The sequence below is a fragment of the Vicugna pacos genome, chromosome 4 (genome assembly GCF_048564905.1).
Source record: "Vicugna pacos chromosome 4, VicPac4, whole genome shotgun sequence".
In the NCBI taxonomy this organism is placed as follows: Eukaryota; Metazoa; Chordata; class Mammalia; order Artiodactyla; family Camelidae; genus Vicugna; species Vicugna pacos.
In genome coordinates, this window is record NC_132990.1 from 77,382,882 (window position 1) to 77,403,435 (window position 20,554).

The 20,554-nt window shown below is 60.1% G+C and overlaps 1 protein-coding gene across 16 annotated transcripts in view; it reads right to left on the bottom strand.

Annotated features, from left to right (window-relative positions):
- Positions 1-20,554, bottom strand: part of LOC102539648 (coiled-coil domain-containing protein 187) — a 43,016-nt gene that overhangs the window by 5,035 nt on the left and 17,427 nt on the right. For 10 of the 16 annotated variants that reach the window (XM_072960413.1, XM_072960414.1, XM_072960408.1 and 7 more), the window contains exons 9-19: positions 18,103-18,215; positions 12,878-12,930; positions 12,385-12,498; positions 11,126-11,523; positions 10,926-11,020; positions 6,864-6,949; positions 6,081-6,550; positions 5,103-5,190; positions 3,823-3,969; positions 2,753-2,925; positions 126-289 (exon numbers count right to left, since the gene is read on the bottom strand). In XM_072960413.1, coding sequence (XP_072816514.1) covers positions 126-289; positions 2,753-2,925; positions 3,823-3,969; positions 5,103-5,190; positions 6,081-6,550; positions 6,864-6,949; positions 10,926-11,020; positions 11,126-11,523; positions 12,385-12,498; positions 12,878-12,930; positions 18,103-18,215 — 1,901 coding nt within the window. The remainder of the gene's footprint in view (positions 1-125; positions 290-2,752; positions 2,926-3,822; positions 3,970-5,102; positions 5,191-6,080; positions 6,551-6,863; positions 6,950-10,925; positions 11,021-11,125; positions 11,524-12,384; positions 12,499-12,877; positions 12,931-18,102; positions 18,216-20,554) is intronic. The other 6 variants (XM_072960415.1, XM_072960416.1, XM_072960418.1 and 3 more) reach the window with 6 other exon arrangements.

A 20,554-nucleotide genomic window follows, 5' to 3' on the forward strand; every position in this document is an offset into this window, starting at 1 on the left:
TGGGCCAGGCACGCCAGGACATGTGTCTGTCTGATCTCGAGTCTGATGCTGCTGCACGTTGCCAGGTCCCACTGAGGAGTGACCGTCTGCCCTCAGCTGCCACTGCTGCTGCCCTGCCCGGTTACCTTGGCCCATAAGGCCGTGGCTCTCCACCAGCCGGTCTCCCACATCAGGCCAGCCGCTGGCTGAGGGTGCGTCCTCTCCCCACGTCAGCCTCGGAGGTTGCAGGTGACCGTCCCCAGCCAAAGCCACCTGGGGGGCTGTCCTGTCCTGCTGCGCGGTGAGTAGGCTGCAAAGCAGTGCAGAGCGGTGGTGACTGTTCCCCCGGGCTGCACCCTCCCAGGGTAACCAGCCCTGACCAGAACATGCTAAATGTGAAGCAACAAGTCACACCCAGGGGACAGCTGTGGTCTGTGGCCAAGTGGTCAGCCCAGGGTGAAGGACGATGGGTCCCGGCCCCTCCCTGCCCAGCAGCTCCCTAAGCAGAGCCCACACCCCCATATGGGGGTCATTGCTGGGGGTGACAAAGCACCACACAGGGTGCGGTGGGAGGGAGACGTCTGTCTGCACCTGCGCCGTCAAGACCTCTGTGTGGAGACTGAGCGCCGGCCCCGGGGCAGCCCCGTGTGTGCGTGCTGGCCCCACCTGAGTTCTGGGAGACACACGCCCGGACTGCGGCCCAGCTCCGGGCACATGGACCGGCAGCAAGGAAGTAACCCCGTCACAGCCTCGGGCGACGCTGCCTGCCGGGTGTCCTCACTCCTCCTGGGGCTAAGGTCGGTGCCCGCAGGGAGGCCCACTCTGGAACATTCTGCAGCTCTCTCAGGGGCAGCTTGGTGCCCTGTTCCCTTTCTCCCCAGGCACTTGCCACAAAGGGGCACAGCACACTGCTCCCCCCAGGGTGGTCTGAGCCTATCCCCCGGATGTGTGTATGGGGGGTTGGGTCATAGGGCCATCCTCAGCCTAGGAGCTGGGATCCTCTCGGGCCTTTGAAGGAGGAGACGAGTCAGGGGCTGGAGCTCTGACCTGCTGGGGCAGGACCTGGAGGGCACCTCTCTGCACCAGTGTGTCTAGGTGCAGGTCCCCGGCTGGCCCCGGAAGCAAGGACGCAGAGGACAGGAAAGGAGCTGAGCCCGGGCACAGAACCAGGCTGGACAGAACCAGAATGGGAGGCCCTGCCCCCACGACCATTTTTTTTTTGGTTAATGGAGGTACTGGGGATTGAACCAGGACCTTGCACATGCTAAGCACGTGCTCTATCACTGAGCTATACCCTCCCCAACCCCATGCCCTTTTAAAGGCTCATCATACCTCCCCCAAAACCTCCCCGCAGGCACTGGGGCCTCGGGCTGGGAGCCCATGGCACCCTGGAGGGCTGAGCGTGGGAAGGGGCCCACCGACCCTGGTTTAGGGATGTTCCTGGCCCTAACCCTCTTGGAGTTCTGCTGAGCTGCTCTTAAAAGAAGAAAAGAATGAAGTACACCTGTTTCTCCAGGTGCCACGACCTCCCAGAAACGTAAAGTCATCCTCTCAAACCCCTCTCATGATAGGAGCCCCGACGCCTCCTTGTAAACACGGCTTTTCTGTTCTCTGGCCTGCATCACTGGCGTGACGGGAACAGGAAGGAGCCGTCTCCCAGCGGCGGAACCCCCCCCACCCAGGCCCCGGACTGCGGGGTCAGGCCGGCCGCGCAGTGCTATAAACAAGCTTCTGGGTCAGCCTGGAAGCCTTTTCAGAGATTCCTGGGGCTGGCGGTCAATAGCAACATGAATTACAGATCAGTCCGTGAGAAGCGCCCTCAGAGGGGAGCAGAGTGCAGCCTGGGCTGGCGGCTGAGCGGGCAATGACTCCCTTTCCTAGGGGAGGCATGAAATCGGACCCTCCCCACCCCCGCGCTGGATGGCAGTGGTGTCCCTAAGGGCAGGCAGGGGTCCTTGAGAAGCCTGCTCCGAGGGGGACAGCGTGGGGGCCGCCTTCTTATTCCTGACCCCAGGTTGCTGCTGCAGGGTGGGGGTGCTGCGATTAGAGTCTGGCAGGTGGCCATCCCTGGGGGAGGAAGCTCAGAGGAAAAGGGCCTCCCAGGGTATCAGGGCCATTTTAATTAGGACAGAAGGGAAGGAGGCGTTCCCAGTGCGGGTGGTCAGGAAGCTCACGACGGGAAAAGCAGGTCCGCTCCCTCCCATGGCCAGGACCCCTTCCCCACCGCAGCGACTCAGCCTGGGTGGGGCCCTCTCATCTGCTTCAAGAGGCTCTTTTGCTGCAAAGGAGCCCCATGACCAGGCCTGAGGGAGAAGGCCAAGCTTCCTGGACTGGAGAACAGCCCATGCTGGCCTCGGAGCGGGGTGCCCAGCGAGGTGCACACCCATCTCCCACTGTCCTCGAGCCAGGCCTCTCTATCTGCTCTGTGTCACTGTGCCCTACAGCAGCCTGGGGACGGTGCCACCGCGTTCCCATTTAACAGACGAGGAAACGGGCTCAGAGAGGGGTGGACACACCTGGCCAGCGGCACAGCGGGGAATGTGCTGCACATGCCTGTGCTCCTCCCACTGGGCCAGGGCAGCTCTGGCCTCTGCCCACAATCCCAAGGGCCGGCCAGCTGGAGCAGGGGCCTCTAGGTGCCCCCAGTGCCCTGCCCCTCCTCCCCTGGCAGGGCGAGGTGCCAGGCCCAGCAGCTGTGACACAACAGCCACTCGGTGCAGGAAAGACATTTAATGGCGAGCACCAGGGCCAGGGCCGCCCTGTGACGACTCACTGTGGGACCTGCGGCCTCTCAGGGCTCCTCCAGGGGCGGTGGCTGGCGGGGCTGCCAGACCTGTGTGGTGTTGTGGGGGAAGCGGGGCACGAGGAGCCCTGTGCAGGCCCCCCTGGCTGCTGGCTTGTCTCAGCGCCCTCTGCCCAAGTGGCCTTGACTTCGAGGCTGGAATTCTGAGAAAGAACAGAGTGAGTTGATCCATCTCTTGAGAACAGCAGGCGGCAGCCACAGCAGCAGGGGGCTGGCGACACAGTGTACAGCGTGCTCCCGCAGGCAAGCACCAGGTGGAAATAGGTGGTCCTGTCCTCACAAGAGCCCTGAATCCCTGTGCTCACAGTCCTTGACAGGGGCAGACAGCAGGCCCAGAGCGGAGAGTCCTTGCCTGAGGCTGCCCAGGTCCCCGCTGGAGCCAGAGGCAGTGCTGTGGAGTCAGGCAGCCCTGGGTCCCTCTCCTGCAGCCTGGCCTGGGGCAGGCAGCTCACCTGCTCTGGCAGTCATCCACAGGGTGGCTGCACACGTGTACCAACTGCTTCCTAGGACCTGGTTCCTCCCATCCCCACCCCACCCGGTGAGAGACGCTCAGCCTGGGGATGGGTGCCCAACCCGTGTCCACACAGCCCCCTTCATGTGACGCTGGGCGGGGATGGGGAGCTGGAGCAGGGACACCCTCACTGCTCAGGGTCCCCAAAGGGCTGGCCTCTCTGAGGAGCGCAGGCCATGCTCTCCTTTCCGCCTTGGCCCCCTACCAGCCCTGCATGGCCCCCTCCTCCACCACTGCCCCCAGGCACTGAGTAAAGCCCTGCCCCCACAACTCTAGCCTCACCCCCTTCCAGCTGGGCCCCCTGCCTTCCTCTACCCCTGGGGGTCTGGGTTCTCCTCCAGGGCTTGGCCAGGTCCACCTAGTCCGGGAAACCTCCTTAGCCCCTCAGCAGATGCTGCCCCTCCCACCCTGAATCTGCACCCAGGGCCTCTCGTGTTTTTACCGGGGACCTGCACATCCCCACGAAGCAGCTGGGTGACAAGCATTTCTGGCCACAGGCCGAGCCTTCAGCGCAGGTGACAGTACCCACCTGAGGCAGCCTGCTCTGGGCCTGAAGCTCCTGCTGCAAGAGGGCGGTGGACATCTGCAGAGCAAGGATGTCCTTCTGATGTCGCAGGAGCAGTTTCCGCTCTTGGCGTGAGAACAGGTGGGTGCTCCGCAGGCACCGTATTTCCCTCTGAAGCAGCCGGAGGGGAGAACGTCAGCACAAGCCCCCAGCCCCGCACAGAGGCACACACTGAAGAGAACTGCACACGGTGAGCGGGAGGGGTGCCTGGGGGGACGCCCGGCAGGAGGCAGGAGGGAAGGTGCAGTGCTCGCTCCCTGGGCATCCTCAAGTGAGGCCGGGCCACCCCTACCATCCCCCAGGCAGCTCTCCCTCTCCAGGTCCTGGGCCGCATCCCTCCCTGACAGCACACCCCTCGGCAGAGCCACCTTGCCGGCAGCACACCCCCACTGGGTCTTTACAGGTCCGAGGAGAGCAGGGTCCCTCACCACAGTGGTCGGGGGCCCAGACCCCAGAGTCCACCCGGGTCCCCACCCACGGCACAGCACCCTAGGTTCAGCACTTCATGCCAGGTAATAACTTACACCTTCTGAGCCCTCTTCGCAGTTTGCTGGCGAGGGCATGCCCTACAGGAGTGTCTGGGCCTCCTCCTGTTGCCTCCTCTGCCTGGAATGCCCCCCGCCCGCCACCTCACTTCCCCGGTCCACACAGGCCACATAGGATGGAAGTTAGGAGCCTGGGCTTGCCCCCAGTCCAGCACCACCCCTCACTTCCCGGCTGAGGGTCCCCAAGCTAGGCAGCCCCCACCCTCAGCCTCAGCTCCTCCATCTGTATGAAGAGCGTTACCAGCAGCCCCCACCCCACAGTGTCAGGGCACTAAGATGAAAGGACACCAGCGCAGTGGCCCCTGACGCCATCTTCCAGACAAAGACACTGGGTTCAGAGCAGGCGGGAATCCCCTCTGAGGTGGAGCACACACACCCTGGTCAGCGCCAGCCGCAGTAAACCCTCTGGCAATCCCACGAAACGTAACTGCTGTGGTTTTCCCTCAGTGAGGCTCTGAGAGGCCCGCCACTGCTCAGAGGCTACGGGAGCCAGGACAATGGGGCCACACTCCACCCAGGCCACGCTGCCTCTCCAGCACTGGAGGTTCCCTGTGCACCGCAGGGTCCAGAGCGGCCCTGGAAGGTGGCAGGGGCTGGTGACTTCTTGAGCGATGGTGTGGGATGCTCACATTCCAGCCCTAGGCAGCAGCACCACCTCTGTGTCGACCCAGGTGGAGCCCTGGAGAAGAAACCTCTTACCTGCTCCCGCTCAAGGTTGCTGAGGGCCTGGTGCTGCTTCTCCGCCAAGGCCACCAGCGCTGCATAGCTGCCCTTGCTGCCCAGATACCTGGGAGAGGAAACAGATCAACTGCCAACCTCAGGTCCAGCAAATGGGTGTGAAAAACCCCAGGCATGGCCAGCCCTGGCCAGTCAGAGGGACCTGGCATGCCCTCTGCAGCAGCAGGGCACAGGGAGGAGGCACCCCACAGGGAGGTGGGCAGGCTGGGGGAGCCCCGGTGGTCCGATGGCCCCAGCACAGGCCGTCACTCTTCCCACCTCTCACGACCACTTTTGGGCCTGAGCGAGGAAGGGAGGGCGGTGCCTCCCACCCTGGAGCCCAGCCAGAGGAAGGCGGGGTGGGGGTGGGGTCATCATGGCACGATTGTAAACTGCCCATGATCTTAACTGGAATAACCTTTTCAGAGACCAATATGGGAATAGCAAGAAGCTTAAAAAGTGCATTCCCACTGATGGCAACCGTACTTCTAGTAAGTTACCTTAAGGAGGTTGTCTCTGGGATGTTCACTTCTCATGACACAAAGCTGGGGACACGGAGGTCCCGCTGCAGGGCTGGTTAACCGGACTGCATCATCATTGTGTTGGGTGCCCTGTGTGTCGTAGCGTTTACGCAGGGACACGGAAAGGTTTCCTCAAGTAAAGGTAACTCAAGTTACAAACTGTATGTGTAGTCTATTTCGGATGCTGTTTAAATAGCCGTATGTGCGTCTCCATCAAGCGCTGGCAAGACAGACCGAGAAAATGGGCAGGGACTATCTCGGAGAGGCGGGACTACGGGTGGTTTTAATGTCTCTGTAGTCACTTTTTGGTACTTCACCTCTCATCTAAATTTCTCGAAACGCCCTTTACTACTTGGATGAGCAGTTTGGTCCCTGTACTGCGGTCAGGACCGGGGGCGGGGATGGGGCGGGCCAGCGCGGCGCGCATGCGCGCTCTCACCCTCGCTGATGCTCCAGCCAGGCCAGCTCCGCGCGCATCTTCTCTTCGAGCGCCTTCTCGCGCAGGCTCAGCAGCGCGGCCTGGTGCTGCGCGCGCAGCTCCTCTTCCCGCATGGTCTGCTCGAGCATCTGCAGCGTGAAGCGGATGAAGGCTCCAGGCGCGACGCTGCGGGCCCCCGTCCGGCTCCACGGCGGTGGAGCAGACCGAGCAGGCCGCGTCACCGCCGCTGAGTTTCCAGGCCTCCGGGGGACCAGCTTCACCGAGTGGGAGTAGCACTTAGCCCCGGGGAGAAGGCCACCGCCTCCAGGGTGCCTTCCCGGACTGGCCGCCCCACTCTTCCTCTTGCTGTGCTCCCCTTCCCGGGGCAGGGTAGGCCCACCCCGACTGTTGGCTCCCGAAGTCAGGGCGGGGTCCCCATCAGCTTGGCCTGGCGCCCTGCCCAGATTCAAGCTGGTCAATTGTCTGTGATCCTAGAGGGTTCAGGAAAGGCCAGGCCACCCACCCTGAAATGTACCACCCACAGCACCCAGCCAGTCCTCCCCAAAACACCCTGTTGAAATGCCTACCCTCACCTGCCACCCTAGGCATTAGGCAGATGTCAGTTGGAAGGGTGGGTGGTGCCTGTGGCAGGGAGAGCCCCCCCTCAGCCCAGGACCTGCTGTGGAGGCCCCTTGGTACAGACCCTAGGAGAGCGAGGCCCCAACACCTGATGGCCCCAGGCAGCTGAGAGAGGATGGGGTGTGATACCACCGCCAGCATCTCCCCTGCGGACCTCTCCTGTACCTGGAGGATGGGGCCGTCCCAAGAGTAGAGCCTGGCCGGGGGCGGCTGAAAGGGGGTCTGGCCTGGTCTTCCTTCCTGCACAGGCTCTGAGGACAGAAAACAAGCATGGTTGGGTTACGTAGGGGTTCCAGGGTCCTTTACAGGCTCTCACAGAGCTAGAATGTCTAGGAAGCTTAATGCACCCCCCACACACACAGCTTCCCATCAGATCACACGAGGCCAGGCCAGAAGGGGTCCTCTGTCTCCTTTTTCCTGGTGTGGGAACCCCCATGACCCCACTGATGAAGCAAAAGACCAGACCCGAGATAGAGGGGCTCGAGGATGACTCCACACACTGCTCCACTTCCACCGCAGGAGAGCCTGAGGCCCGGAGAGAGAGAGAGAGGGGGAATGACCTGTTTGAGGTCCAGTGCCAAGCAGATGGGGGACAGCAGAGCCTAAATTCCCAGGCTAAACAGCTATCTTGCCACTGACCTCTGCCGGCTGCCCTTCGATGCTGGATGTGAGGGAAAAGGAACTCTGTACTTTTAAAAGGCTCATTTGAGGACTTGGGCTTCCCGCCAAGAAAGGGTAAGAGGGATAGGACTGTGGGTTCATTGTCCCACTTTAAAAAAAAAGAAACTTCAAAAAAGGACCAAAAAGTTATGTATACATATATAAATATTCACACACACACGCAAGAATGGTTTTCCAGACACTGGACATCAGGCAACATAGCACAGTGATCCCTGAGAAAAAACGAATGGGGTGAGACCTCGGCCTCAGCTTACTGCCTTGAGAGTGTTTCTGAACTGTAGAGCAGGGAGGGGAAACCGAGGCAGAGGTCCCCCAGAGATGAAGCTGAGAGTCTGGAGAGACCAGGGCACCCAGGGCTTGTGGGACTGAGTACCCAAGAGGAGAGAGCCACATGGGGAGAGCCCCAGGGGTCTGGGCGGTGTCCCTGGGAGCCTTCAGTGGAGAGCTCATCTGTGAATGCACGTGAGGAAACTGCCCCGCTCAGCCCGGGAAAGAAGCGTCTCGAAGGACCAGAAGGCTAGGAAGTCTGCCTGTCTCCATGAGCCAGGCTGGAAAACCTCATGATTCATGGCAAGACCTGGAAGGATCCAAATGCTTCCCAGTAAGAGCATTCCAGAAGCAAGCTTACAGCTGTGCATGGGAACACACAAATGCCTAGCACCCAACGAGGTAAAATTTATAACCTCCATAGGAATGCAGAGAAGCAGGGAGGGAAAAAAAAGCCCTGATGAAAATAGTCAATTAGCAGAGAAAGGCGTTTGAAGGTTTTATACCCATATTCCGTATGTTTAAAAAGTAAGTAAAGGAGATGGGGAATAGCTCAGTGGTAGAGCACATGCCTAGCATGCACGAGGTCTTAGGTTCAATCCCCAGTGCCTCCATTAAAAATAATTAAATAAAAATAGAAAGACCATTAAGGGAGGTGGGTAATAGCTCAGTGGTAGGCTGCGTGCTTAGCACGTGTGAGATCCTAGGTTCAATCCCCAGGTCCTCCATTAACAAAATTTAAAAAAAATTTTTAAGTTAAATAAAATCATAGAAGATATATATATTTTTTAATTCATATGGATCTTTTAGAGATGAGGGCTGAAAACACCTGAGATGAAAAAGACACTGGATGGGATTAATGGCAGATTAGACGTCGCAGAAGAAAAACTTGATGAACCTGGAGACGCAGCCGTAGAAACGATCTGGGAGGAAACACAGAGAAGAACGAACCCAAAGGACAAAGGAAGAAAAGGGGGAAAGAGAGAGAAAGGAAGACCAGAGCTTCGTGAGCTGCCAACTTCAAATGTTGTAACACACGGGGAGCTGGGGGCCCTGGAGGAGGGGGGAGGGGGCAGGGAAGTTCTCCCAGGAGACAGTGGCTGGAAAACTTCCAGACTTGAAGAAAACAAACCCACAGGTCCAAGAATTTCAACAAACTGCAAGAATAAAAAAGATGAAGAAAAAGTACGCTAAAGCACATCGTAATTAAATAGCTCAAAACTAGTAACAAAAAAACTTGGAAGCTGCCAGTCGGGGCACCGTATACCTCAGTGGCAGGGTGCATGCCCAGCGTGCGTGAGGTCCTGAGTTCAACCCCCAGTTCCTCCATTAAATAAATAAAAATAAACCTAATTGCCTCCCTCTCCAAGAATTAAAATTAAAAAAAAAAAACTCCCAGAGGAAAATGACACATCCTGCACGAATGAAGAAAGAGAAGGATGAGGTTTCTTACCTAAAACATGAGTGAAAGGCCAGTGGAGCCATGTCTCTAAAGCACGGAAAGAGAAGACCGTCCACCTAGAATTCTGCATGCAGCGGAGTATCTCAGAAACAAAGATGACGGGAAGATGTCCTTAGACACGTGAAAGCTAAAAGGACCTGTCTCCAGCAGACCAGCTCTACCAGAAATGTTTCAGGAGGTCCTTCGGGAGGAATGAAAATGATGCTGAGATGGAAATCTGGGTGAACACAAGGAATGAAGAACACTGGAAATGGGGAAAAAATATATATATATACACGTACATACACATATGCATATACGTGCATGTGTATGTGTGTGTATATATGTATATAAAATATATATACATTTTATAAGATTGTTGACTGTTTAAAATCATAACAGTGTACTGTGGAGTTGCAAAATGCATGACAGCAGTGGCATAAAACCCAGAAAAGGAGGGCTGGCCGGGCCGCCTACTGCAGGCGCAGGCAGGGTGCCACGCAAAGGCAGCCCACGTGCGTGACCATACCTCCTAAAGTGACCACGGATGTAAGTCAGAGCTCATACGCCAACAGCAGAGATAAAAAGGACTCATTATCAAACACTGGTTTAATGCAAAGGAAGGCAGGAAAAAGAGAGGGGGGAAAAGGCCAGTTCGGACAGGGGTAAATAACAAAAAGAGAGAACCTAACGACATTGATAATCCTGTGAAACGGAGACAGTGTAAGCTTTCCAGTTTAAAGGCAGAGGTTTCCAGCTTCGATGAGAAAAAAAAAAAAAGCGAGATCCAACCACGCGCTGCCTCTGAGAAACACGCTTGAGATGCAAGCACACGTGGGTTAAGAGTGAAAGGATGAGAAGAGTGGGCCGGGCTGACACCAGTTCCAGGAAGGCTGGATCCATATCAGACAAAGCAGACTCAGAGCAGAGCGGGTCCCTGAGCACAAAGAGGGCTATCCCATAATGGCAGAATCAGAAAGGCGTCCAGTCACCAACAGCACATCATAATCCTGGACGCTGACGTGCCTCACACCAGAGTTTCTTTTCAAGGGCACATGAGATATGTGCCAAGACAGACCCGCGTCTTCACATACGTAGGCTGGGGGTGCGCTCACACACCAGCTCAGCCAGGGCTCAGTCTCTGGGAGGCTGGGCGGGCTGTCCCTGCAGCCTGCAGATAAGCGACCCCTATTTCCAGCACACAGCACAGCGAGGGGACTTGGCCAGATTCTCATGGGCCAGCACTTACGAGGCCTCAGGGAAAACTGCTCTGAGGGACTGAGGCGGGCACGTGGGCAAACCCGGGAAGAGTGTGGGGTCCCCCATTCCCAAAGGGGCAGAGACGAGCTGTAACCAGCACTTTGGGAAGATGGTGATGGCCACCCTGCAGTCCTCCCAGAGCAGTTGAGACCCCGTCTGACCCAGAGCAGGGCAGACAGGCCTGCACGGCCCATCCTCACTCTTCCTTGGTTGGCCACGGCCCCCACTGTTGGGCTGTTTCACTTGCATCTAACTGAAAGCTTTCTTGCTGTAATCTGGGCTTACTGCTCCCAGGTTTGCATACGTGGGGATGGTGGCCCGTGTGTCCACCTACTGGCTCACTGGATGCTCTGCTGCCCCTTACAAGCAGGAGGCAGTGTGGCCTTATGGTCAACCACACAGTTCTGGCATCAGACACACTTAGTTTCAAATCCAAGTTCCACCCTCTCCGTGTGGCCCAGGGGCAGGTCACTCCATCACTGGGCCTCTCTGTTGGGTGCCTGACTCTGCCACCGCTCCGGGCCCACAGGGGGTTGTGCTGGGCCAGCTGCTGTGTAGCTAGTTCTGTGGACCCTCACCTGCATCTGCTGACTCGTCCCCCTGAGTCTTCTGTCCCTTCTTGGGACTCGGGGAGGGCACAGTGGCAGCATCTCCGCCCAAGGGTGGGTGTGAGCTGCAGGGGAGAGAGTGCCGCAGACCCAGCTCCGGCAACCAACAGTGTCTGTCCAAGCCCCCCACCCCACCCTCTCCTACACTGGGCCCCAGCCACAGGCCACACCTGGGTCTGGTTGTCATGGTGCTCTGAGAGGTCATCAGCTCCAGGTCCGCATGCACCTGCGGCTGCTCCAGCTCCAAAGCCACTTCTGGCCTGGCCTGGGTCGAGTGTTTCTCCATCAGCCGCTGCTGGGGGCACAGGAAGGCAGTGTGTGTCGTGGAGGGTGAACAGGGCAGCTGCACAACCAGGGGGCCAGGCTGGGTCCCAGGGAGGAACCCAAGGCCCGATAAGCCTCCAACCTCAGGGACCTCATTTGTCCATCCTTCAAGGGGGGCCAGTACCCCCATCTGCCCACAGAGAGGGCTGGACATGGCAGAGGTCCAGGGAGGATGGCAGGTTCCCAGCAGGGCCGGAGCATCATGTTGGGGATGGGATGCCTGGGGCAGCTGCACGAAGGACACCTGGGGAGGAAACCACAGCTCTGCGTTCTGGCTGCAGAGGCCACAATTACTTAGCAATGCGATGCTGGAAACAGGCAGAAGGGGAAGAGAGAAAGGGAGACGGGGGGCCAGGTGTGTCTGTGCCGTTGTGCATGTGTATACCCACGCAGACACACGTGCACGCATGCTGCCTCAGGTTCGGTTGCTCTCCCGGGAAGGAATCCCTAAAAGTGCTGTGAGTGAGCGCAGCCCGTCAGCAGTCCCCGGGACCAGGACCCAGGGGAGAAAGAGTCACTTCGAGAAGGTTCACCACATGCAGCCAGACCACAGACATAGCCTCCTGTCCTTGCCGGGGCTGGGGACCACCTTCCCCTTCACCAGGCGCTGCTGGGCTGCCCTGACCGGCAAGTGCAGCCTATCTGGTGGGGCTGAAGGATGCTGGCCCAGGGCCCTGGGTGGAGGTGGGCTCCGAGATGTGGCCCCTTCTCTTCCCAGGCAGACCCCCCCATGGCAATGGGTGCCCTCACACCTCAGCTCCTGAGCTCAATGGAGAACCCCAAGCTCAGGTGCCCACAAGCCCGAGTCACGGGCAAGTTTGAGGCACGGGCTGTCACCCCAGCCAGGGGCTCCCAGCACACTAGCAGAAGAAACATCCTATTTCTGTCTGAAAAGATCAGCCAGCCAGCCCAGCGGGCAGCTGCGCTCTGCTCTTCTTAGCACAGGTGGGGCCCACGATTCTGCCCCAGCCTGACCCATGCTTTCCACCAGTTCCAAAAAGGCAGGTGGTTCCCCACTTGGCCACAGATGGGCCGCAGGATGGGGCTGGGCCAGCAGGAGGGGTGGGGCATGCTTGTGGCAGTCCTGGGAGGGTCACCAGCTGACCTCCAGCCGATGTTTGAAGAGCAGCTCCTCCAGGGCCTTCTGCGTCTCCCAGACCTCCAGCTCCGCCTGTCGGCGCAGAAGGGCCAGTGCCTGCTCCTGCTTCTGCTGGTCCAGCTGCAGGGAGGGCCCAAGCCTCAGGATGCCCCAGGGGCCTGGCCTGCTGCCCCCCGTGGCTCCCGGGCAAGCCCTCAGCCTGAGAGGGCGGGCAGTGCCACCTCTAAGAACAGGGTCCTTTTCCGAGGGTTCCCCCACACCATAGGAACCCCCCCAGCCCACCAACTTTCTCGCCTGCCTGCAGCCTCGCCTCTGTCTGGGCCAGTCCAATGGCTTTCTCCCCAGTCCAGGCTCCCCTCCCTCCCTCTGGCCAGGCTGAGGATCTGCTCAGCTCTCAAGTCTACAGTTCCCTGCCTCAGGGCCTTTTCCGCTCAGCCTCAGGGGGACTGAGGCTGCTCCCAGCTGACTCCCAATCAGAAGAGAAGTAAAGGTGACTCACCTTCAGTGACTCGAGGAAGCTCAGGGACTTCTGCCGGATGTCAGACAGCGGTCCTGCGGAAACCACGGAGAAGGGCAGGTGAGTGGCCTCCCCTCACTCAGTGTCCATGTCGCCCAGCCTGCAGGAAGACCCTCAGGGGAAGGGCCAGGAGGGGCTGCAGGCTGCAGGAGTGGGTGCAGGGGGGGACAGCGGTCCCCCAGGGGCAGTGACCCAAGTCGGCAGACACACGACTGGGGCCAAGAACATGGGCTTTGCCGCCAGACAGACCTCCACTCGTCACGCGTTCGCAGGGTGCCCTGGAACAAATCACGAGCCCATCGGAGCCTCGGCGGGGACGTCGGGGTGGTGAGATATCTGACACACGCTCAACGGGTGGCGGCCATTGTGGTGCACTAGTGATGATCATGGCCTGGTGGCTGCGCAGTGACACAGGCAGAGGGACACTGGGACTTTTCCAGAGTGGGAGCATGGAAACCTCAGCCCCTCCTCGAAGGCAGCCAAGGGGCTTCTCTTTCCTTTTCTGGCCCCAAAGACCCAGCCTGGGCTCTGCACCCTGTTGGCGCACCGGGCCCCTCGGAGGATGCCTGGGTGGGGGGCAGGCGGTGGCTCTGTGGTCCGAGGGAGGTGTGGCTGGTGCGCTCCTTCCCCACTCGAGCCTTCATCCTCTTGGCCAGAGCCTGTGAGAGCCATAGGGGGTCGCTCCCTCCCGGGCACAGGCCCCGGGTCTGTGGACGGCAGAGCCCCTCTGTGGCTCTTGGACGAGCTCCTCTGTCATCACTGGTGAGTGTGCAGAGAGGATGACATCCTTCTGACTGTGCCCTCCTTCCCGGAACAGAGCTGTTCAGCTTCCCATGGTTAGAGCGAGCATAGAGCTGTGAACAATGGCTAGATCTCCTCCTGGCATTTCTACAGCCATGGAGAAACCTCGGAAGCAGTAAGCCTGGGGGGGAGACGAGGGCTCTGGTCGCCTACTGAGCATGTGGAGTGCTGAGCACGTGGGGTGACGCCTGGGGCACTCCCCACTCCTCCCAGCTGACTGGCCACAACGCGGGAAATGCAGTCGCTTCGAGGAACTGGTTTACAGTGTCTGTTGTGATCTGAAGTTCCCTCTAGAAAGGAACAGTCCACCCCTGCTTTGGTTTGTGGCCCTGGAGAGAGATGGCCCTCCTGCAGGGGCCTGGGGGCTTCAGAGACCCAAGCCCCCAGCCCCGCGGCTTGAGGAGGGGCCCTCCTGGTCATCTCCAACCAGGCCAGCACCCCGGCAGGTCGCCAGGGAGACACCGTGCCCTGAGCTCTGAGCCGTGCCCTGGGAGAAAGCAAGGTGGACGTGGCCCTGGCTGGCCAAGCAGCTGGTGACCACCCTGCTGAGCAGAGGCTGGCACTGGCCTTGCTCCCCAACTCCTCTGGTGACAATCAGGGATGATCCCCAAGAACCCAACACACCTGCACCCCAAAGCGCCTGGCATTCGCAAGGATTAACAGCCGCTCAACATGGGGCAGCTGTTCCTGTTGCTGATGCTGGTGAGGATGACGGTGACCAGGTGTGTTTTCGGTGACAGGGCTGGGACTGGGGACCTGAGGACCTGAGGCCTCAAACCAGAGTGAAGCCGATGGGGGCCCCGCCCCGGGGGGCAGGCCGCCGGGTCTGAGAGCCACGGTTTCACTGTCTAACGGCAGCTGGCAGCCACACATGCCACTTACGTTTAAACTCAAATGAAGAGGAAACAGAACGTAAAAGTCCACTCTTTGGTCTCACTGGCCACATTCCAACTGCCTGACAGCGACCTGTGGTTGGTGGCTGCCACATTGGATAGCCCAGAATTAAGAACAGTTGCTTCGTCCTTCGAAGGAAGTTGTATCGGACGACACTGGGCTAGATGTTTGCTTCTTCAAAGTGCCACTGGACAGCGCTGGTCTAGACGTTTGTCTAGAAGTTTCTATTGGCTGCCAGCGGTGAAAGCTGGAGCCGAGAGCTGGGCTTGAATCCCTACTCTGCTGTTCACTGGTTGGAGGTGATGGGTGCCTCTCTGAACATCGAGTTCCTCTTCTGTAAACAGTCATGGGGATGGGACCTGCCCTGAGGTAGGGTGAGATTGATGAGACACCTTGTGTGACATGCAGTGCCAGGCCCAGGGATACCTGGGGCCCTCAGGAGTTCATTCATGCTGTCAGCAGACATTCGCCAAGCCCCCACATGTGGCAGGGGCTGTTCTAGGGGCCTGGGTTGCAACCAGAGCCAGGCCCTCAAGTTCCTGTGGCCAGAGAGATGCACAAACATGAGCTCCACTCCCACTGAGCAGGTGCCACCGGGTGAGCAGTGGCACCTGATCCAGCCCAAGTGTCATCTGGGAGGCTTCCTGGAGGAGGCATCTGATGGGAGCCCAGCACAGGCATTCCGGGTTGTGCTCACTGTGGGGTTTCTGGCACCAAGCAGGAGCAGCTCAGGTTTCAGCTGACTCTGGGACTGCCCACATCCTCAGGATAAAGAGATCCTGGCAGGGAATTTCAGTCCCCAAATGCACTGAGAGGTGGCCCTGCCCAGCCCTGTCTGAAGGAGTGTCAGGGCAGCTGGGGACTCAGCCCTTTCATGCAGGAGGGGCTGAGAATTTGGGGTGCGCCCCCACCCCATTGCCCAACCTGCTCCCTAAGTCCTGGAGAGGAAGCCTGGAGGCAGAGCTGGGAGAGGAGTGGGTTTTTCTGGAAGACCTGGCACCTGGCCTGCTGGGGTACAGCCCATGGAAGCTGCCGGGATGGGGGGTTGGGGGGAACCTGGCCAACAGCTCCACCCACACCAGACCTCAGAGGAAGGGGGCAGGGATGGGGAGGGAGCCCTTTGCTCTGTCTCTTTTCCCTGGAAGGCCCAGCAGGTGTGGGTGGGCCCCATGGCAGGCTGGGCTGGGTCCCCTTTCTCAGGAGATCTATGGCCCAGCCCCTTGTGTGGCTGAGAGGCACCCCGGGGAAGGGGCAGATCTGCACGAAGGGGCTGCTGACGTCAGCGTGCTTGCCCTCGCCCTGGCACCCAGGCTGTCCACGGAGTGCTCCCCCAGGGAGTGAGTAGTGGGAAGGCTCGCACCCGCCACAGCCCGACTCGTGGTCCGCAGTCCAGGTGGCTTCTCCTTTCTACCAGCAATGACGCTTTCCTCCCTGAGGTGCCAAGAGGGTGCCCTTCTCTGCCCTCACCGTGGGCTCCAGGTGGGGCTGGCTGTCCCCCGAGATGCCATACCACCTCCCTGCCACCTCCTTGGGCGTCACTTGCCCAACCTGCATGGGCAGACACAGGTACAGGGCGCACTGGGGCTGTGTGTCCCTGGAGGACAGAGTGGCCAGGCGTTGGTGACCAGCAGCATTGAAAGCTAACAGCACTGCGGTGGTACCCTTGGGCGACTTCCTTTGTCCGAACTCCCTAGTCCCCACGTCACCCCAGACTGGGGGCAGCCGATGGCCCAGAGAGACAGGGCCGCCTGAGCTCTCCTGGCTTTCTGGAACATGCAGCTGCGCCCAGGTTCCCCGAGCCTGCTCAAAGCCAGAAGCATGGCGAGGCGTGGGCAGAGAGCTGGCTTCCAAGTCCAGGCCGTGGTCCCAGCCCGTCATTCCTGGGCACCCGCACCCCGTCCCAGGCAGCTCATTGCCCCTCCTGGGAGAGGAAGGGCCAGAAACATCTACCCACTTCTGTGTAGAGTCGACCCCTTGGCACTTCTCACCCGGGACCTGACATGCTGTGTGTGTCACTTGTGCATCTTCTGACCGCCCCCTCAACCAAAGGCAGGCGCCTGGGGGCACGGTCCAGGCCCCGGTCAGTGCCAGGCTCAGCAGGGGCTCAGTGCGTTGGTGCTGAGTGAGCAGAGGGAGGGACGAAGAAGGGTCTAATGGGCAGCTGGGGTTCTCAGCACCTCGGGAGGCTGGGAGAGGCAGAGCCATGTCGGGGGCCCCAGCAGCCCCCTTCCCAGGCTGGGAGGGTCTCCCAGAGCATCAGGGTAGGGAGGCACAGAGCCCTCCTGCCTCAGAAGCCCGAGGCCCCGTCTACACACGTGTTTGTGTACGCGCACACGCACACACACGTCCAGTAGCTCGTACACGCCCCACCCCGGTGGGCTTGAGGAGCCTCTCTGCAGGGGTGTTTTGCAGCCTGAGGGCTCTGGTCCCCAGTCCCTTGCCCCATCTGGCCCGAGGGCCCTCTGCCAGGGAGGGCAGGTGTCCGTCAGGGAGGCTGCTGCTGGGCAGCCCCTTGGGAAGCTGCTCATCCACGAGGGGTCCATCACACACACCACCCCCAACCCCCCTGGCCCTGGAGGGGCTGCTCTGAGCCCAGGTCTATGGGATTCCAGAGCCCAGGCACCAGGGGAAAGCCAGGGCAGCTAACTGCCCCCCAGCCTTTCATAGGCCACTGGACCCCTCAGGTCTCACTGCCCCTCCTCGTGACACGGGGAACTCCATCTGGCTCTGTAAGAAGGTGCAGGATTTATCAGGGCTGCTGGAGGCGACTGGGAACAGGGGTTGGGGGATTCACTCTGAATGCACCTGCAGTGCACGGTTCTCCTACAGCCAGACGTGAGCATGTTTTATTCACATTCTTAAAACTTTTGAAGAAAATCAGATGAAGCACAAAGATTAACAGCGACAGACATCCCAGGCCTTTCAGAGTAGCACTCAGTTCCCAGCGCCGCACCAGGTCCTCTCCGTGAGCCCGCACAGGGCAGAGCATCCCCATGGTCCAGCCCTTGCTCCCTGCCATATGCCCCAGGAGCTCGGGCCAGCCTGCTACCTGGACCAAGGCCCCGAACCCCAGAGGGCTCCAGACGGGGACACTATTCCCACGCCCCCCCATGCACCAGCTCTGTGACCCTGGTCGTCTCCTCAGCTGTAACCCGGGAACAGAAACCCTCCAGCAGCAACAGAGAAGGCAGAGTGCTGGGCCGACAGAGGCTCTGAGGAAGTGCACCTTGGAGCAGCCCCAGGAGTGGAGCTGCTGATGAAACCAGCCATCACCCCTCTTGGGAGCAAGTGTCAGTCACGACAGAGGTGGGGCAAGAGCACATAGCAAGCAGCTGGGTCCCAAAAGCCTCCAAAAAACTTTAATACTGATGCGCAGATGCACTTCACGTAGAAAAGGATCTCTCTACACCCGCAGAACGTCGCGGGGCGTCAGGCAGTGGAGGGAGTCCCCAGCGGACCTCCCTGGCCACCCGACCAGCCAGCCCAGGGCCTGTCCACAGGCTCGCCCTTACCGCAGCTCCGGGTGGTCCAGGGCGTGACCAAGCCCGCCCCTCTGGCTGACCGCATCTCCTCCAGCCTCTGGGAGCCGCAGCAAGGATCTGGCATGGCTGGCGCCCCTCGTGAGCTGGGGACACACAAACATATTATGAGCAACGAACATCTGTGAGGCAGGAGGCAGCGGGGGGCTGGGGTGGGAGCAAACCAAAGCAGCTTTCAGACCCAGTGTCCAGGGAGACCCACGGGCCAAAGCGGGGATGAGCTTGTGACCAGAGGTTCAGGAGGGCAGCGGTGAGCAGGTGGGCCCGCAGATGCCGCCACCTGTGTATCCCCCAGCTTGCCAGGGTCTGGTCTGCAACGCAGCGGCTCAGGGCTCTGCGCTCGGACCCGGGGGGACCAGCTCCTGGCAGCCTCCACGATCAGCGTCGGGGGCTGGGCCGGGGTCAGAGCGCCCTTTGCCTTGAAAGCTCCCAACTGCCCTGGGTCTGCTCCTGCAAAACGGCCGCTCTGGTGTGACAGACATGGGGCGCGGCCTTCCTTCCTGTCCCCTCTGCCATCTGCTAAGGGGGACTGTCCACCAGGCCCAGAGTGGAGCAGGGCCCACACCTGAGCTCTGACCCTCACCACCTCTTCTCACAGCTGGCCCTGCCACCCTGTTCCACAGGAGGGCCTGAGCCAGCCGGGTGACCGGGAAGGCAGGAGTCGAGCTGGTCCAGTCGGACTCAGAAAACTGCCCTCGTCGGGGCGAGCTCAGCTCCCACCAAGGCTGGCCAGCATGCCCGCCCGTGGGAGGAGGAGGGTGTGGTACGGGCCCCCCCTCCCCGAGAAGGCAGCAGCCCAGGTGGGGCGGGAGAGCCGCCCAGCACAGGTGGACAGCAGCTGCCCAGACTGGGGGCTCTGGGGCAAGGAGGTGTGTGTGCCAAGCTTGGACGAGCAGTGTGCCCAAATTGCCTCACTTCATGTCTCATCAGCGCACGTGACTGTCTGCCCTCACACCCAGTGACCAGGACCCCCTGGAGTGATTAAAGACGCTGGCCACACCCGTGGGCCCTGGAGTCGGTCCCTGCTCCAGCCCGTGGCACAGGTGTCTGCTGAGCACCGGCCGTGCATGCTGGGTGCTGTGCGGGCAGGTGTGGGTGACCCACTGCCCAGCCCCGCCCCCGCAGCCCACAGTCCTGCAGGGGAGATGGTGTAAAAACTATTCCAGAAAAAGGGAGCAGCCCTGGGGCTGCGACAAGGGATGCTGAGGTGGCGGTGGGCAGGCCCAGGGGCTGACCCCAGGGCGACCCCAGAGACGCCAGGGCAGGAGCGATGGGCGGGTGAGGGTTCCTGGAGGACACGGTGGGCAGAGGCTGCTCCAGGAATGCGTGGCCATGGAGGGAGGGGGGAAGCTGTCGCTGCAGGGTCTTCTCCAAGCTCCCTCACTCCCTCCTTCCCAGCCAGGAACTTAGGATGCTGTAACCCCTGCCTCAACAAGCAGCAGGCAGAAGCTACACCCTCCAAGTCTCCCTTAAAGGAAACGCCACCAGTTGACAAGCTCCCGTCTGCCTCAGTTACCAGAGCAGAGTTGGCACACGTTCCCCACAGACAGATGGAGGGCTGATGTTTAGGTTCTGAGGGCCGAGTGGTCTCTATCTCCGCAGAAACCACTCAACTCTGCCTCAGCAGCATGAGAGCGGCCATGCCCATTATGTAAATGATAAGCATGGCTGTGTGCCTATAAAACTTTATTTACAAATACAGGCAGTGTGTCTCAGGGTCTGTAGCTTGCTGACCACCAGTCTAGGTTTTCTGGAGCAGTGGTTCTTAAACTTCGGTGTGCACCAGAATCATCTAAGCACTGGGCCCATCCCCAGCATATCAGATTCAGAAGGGCTGGAGTGAGCCGGGAACTCTGCATTTCTAACAGGATCCCAGGGAGCAGTTTGAGAACCACTGGACCACGGAAAGAGCATAGTGGAAAAACCGTGGGCTCTGGAGTCCAAGCCGTGGGTCTGAATCGTGGCTTGTTCTCCCACAGGCTATGGGACCCTGAGCAAAGTCAGGATGCCTCTCTGAGCCTCAGCCTTACCATCTGTAAAATGGAGATGAGAACACATCCCTTGGGGTTGCTGTGCACACTGTGTGAGGTGTGGGAAGGCCTGCAGGGTGACAGCGGGCATGTGGCGGGGGCACACACTCCACTGCTCTTCCTTCCAGACAGACTGGACACCCAGGGGCCCAAACCCGCTTGGGGGCAAGGAGACCTGGTGTCCTCACCGCATGATGCTGGTGACAAGCTCAGCTCGGACCCCACTGGGCCCCTGAGTGCTGTGGTCCCAGCAGGGAAAGGGTGGGGCGAGGAGACCCACCCAACTCAGAAACTGGCCTGGGAGGCGTGGGGCGGGCCAGGCCTTGGAGAGGGGACATGTGACCTTCAGCCTTGAACTCACTCAGGCAGTGAGGGAGGTGACCAGAGGCACGGCC